Source organism: Chrysochloris asiatica, unplaced genomic scaffold (genome assembly GCF_000296735.1).
Source record: "Chrysochloris asiatica unplaced genomic scaffold, ChrAsi1.0 scaffold00169, whole genome shotgun sequence".
NCBI classification, from domain to species: Eukaryota; Metazoa; Chordata; class Mammalia; order Afrosoricida; family Chrysochloridae; genus Chrysochloris; species Chrysochloris asiatica.
Window position 1 is genome coordinate 3,144,125 of NW_006408687.1, and position 1,225 is coordinate 3,145,349.

The following is a 1,225-nucleotide window of genomic DNA, read 5'->3' on the forward strand; positions in this document are numbered from 1 at the left end:
TTATGATCCTCTGTGAATTGTTCCAGTACCCATCTCACACAAACTTTTCAAAATTCAAGTGTGTTGTGGATTACTTCATAGGCAGAGCTATGACTGATTTGCCACATAATCGTCTATTCGACAGAATCATTTCATGTGCATGCTCAATATTGTCATAAGCCGTGGATGTGGATGGATGCTTTAATATAATCAGAGTGTAGATAATTTATGACTCACCCTCATAGTTGTTGTTGTTGCTATTGAATTCTGTCCAGTCAGTTCTGGTTTACAGTGACCCCTTCTTGGGTTTTCAAGGAGTGTCTAGTTGGTTTGATTCACCAACTTTGCAATTTGGAGTCTAGTAATTATCCTACAGTGCCACAACAGGACTCCCAATAAGTGTTAGTATGAAAACACTGCTATTGAAATGGCTAAGATAAAATACATCTTTATGCCCCAAAATGAAGAAAAAATATAAAATAACAGTTAAAAACATGCAAAGTTGAATAATAAGTGATCTACATACATTTTTGTTTTACAAAGTATATTAAAACCCTTTCCCCCTACTTCTAACTGTCGTGACAAGTATAATTCTTTTATTGTCTTCACATTCTGGAAAAACTATAAATGTACTCTTAAGATCTTTTTAAACATAATAAAATTCCAATTAGTGATTTACTAGAGGCAGTGAAGCTCCATTTCACCAGGAAAATTTCATTAGAATGGCTTCTCATCTGCTAAGTTTACTTGCACTTACCATTAAGCAATATTAGTCTCTTGAATATTTTCATCGAACGGAGTTGTAGCTTTACTCAAAGTTTCCATTTCTTCTTCCTTCTTCCTTCTTTTACGACGTTTCCGAAGAGGACTTAAATAAAGAGCAAGACATTAGTGTGGAAACACAAAATTAATCATCAAGACAGCTTGTGATCTTATTTCTAAACAGTTGAAAAACACTTGTTGCTATTGTTGCAGCAACACTATATAGGGTTTCAGAGGAGCACCTAGTGGGTTTGAACTACCAAACTTGTTCGTAGTCCAGTACTGATCCTATAGCACCACACCAGGAGTCAAAACAAAAACAAAAACAAAAACAAACAAACAACAGTCTCCTAGGTTTTCTTTAGTCTCTTTCTCTAAAATCATATGTAAGTGGAATACAGTATAATAAAATATCTGTTTAGAAAGAAAAGAAAAGAGTTGTAAAGGTTAATTGCCCAGTTGCTAACTGAAAGTCTGGCCATTA

At 34.4% G+C, this 1,225-nt stretch overlaps 1 protein-coding gene across 1 annotated transcript in view; it reads right to left on the bottom strand.

The window, feature by feature from the left end:
- Nucleotides 1-738: 738 nt before the first annotated feature.
- The window catches only part of BTC (betacellulin), a 38,425-nt gene continuing 37,938 nt past the window's right edge, over nucleotides 739-1,225 (bottom strand). Inside the window, exon 5 of the mRNA XM_006871599.1 lies at nucleotides 739-847. Within this exon, the coding sequence (XP_006871661.1) occupies nucleotides 739-847 (109 nt within the window). The remainder of the gene's footprint in view (nucleotides 848-1,225) is intronic.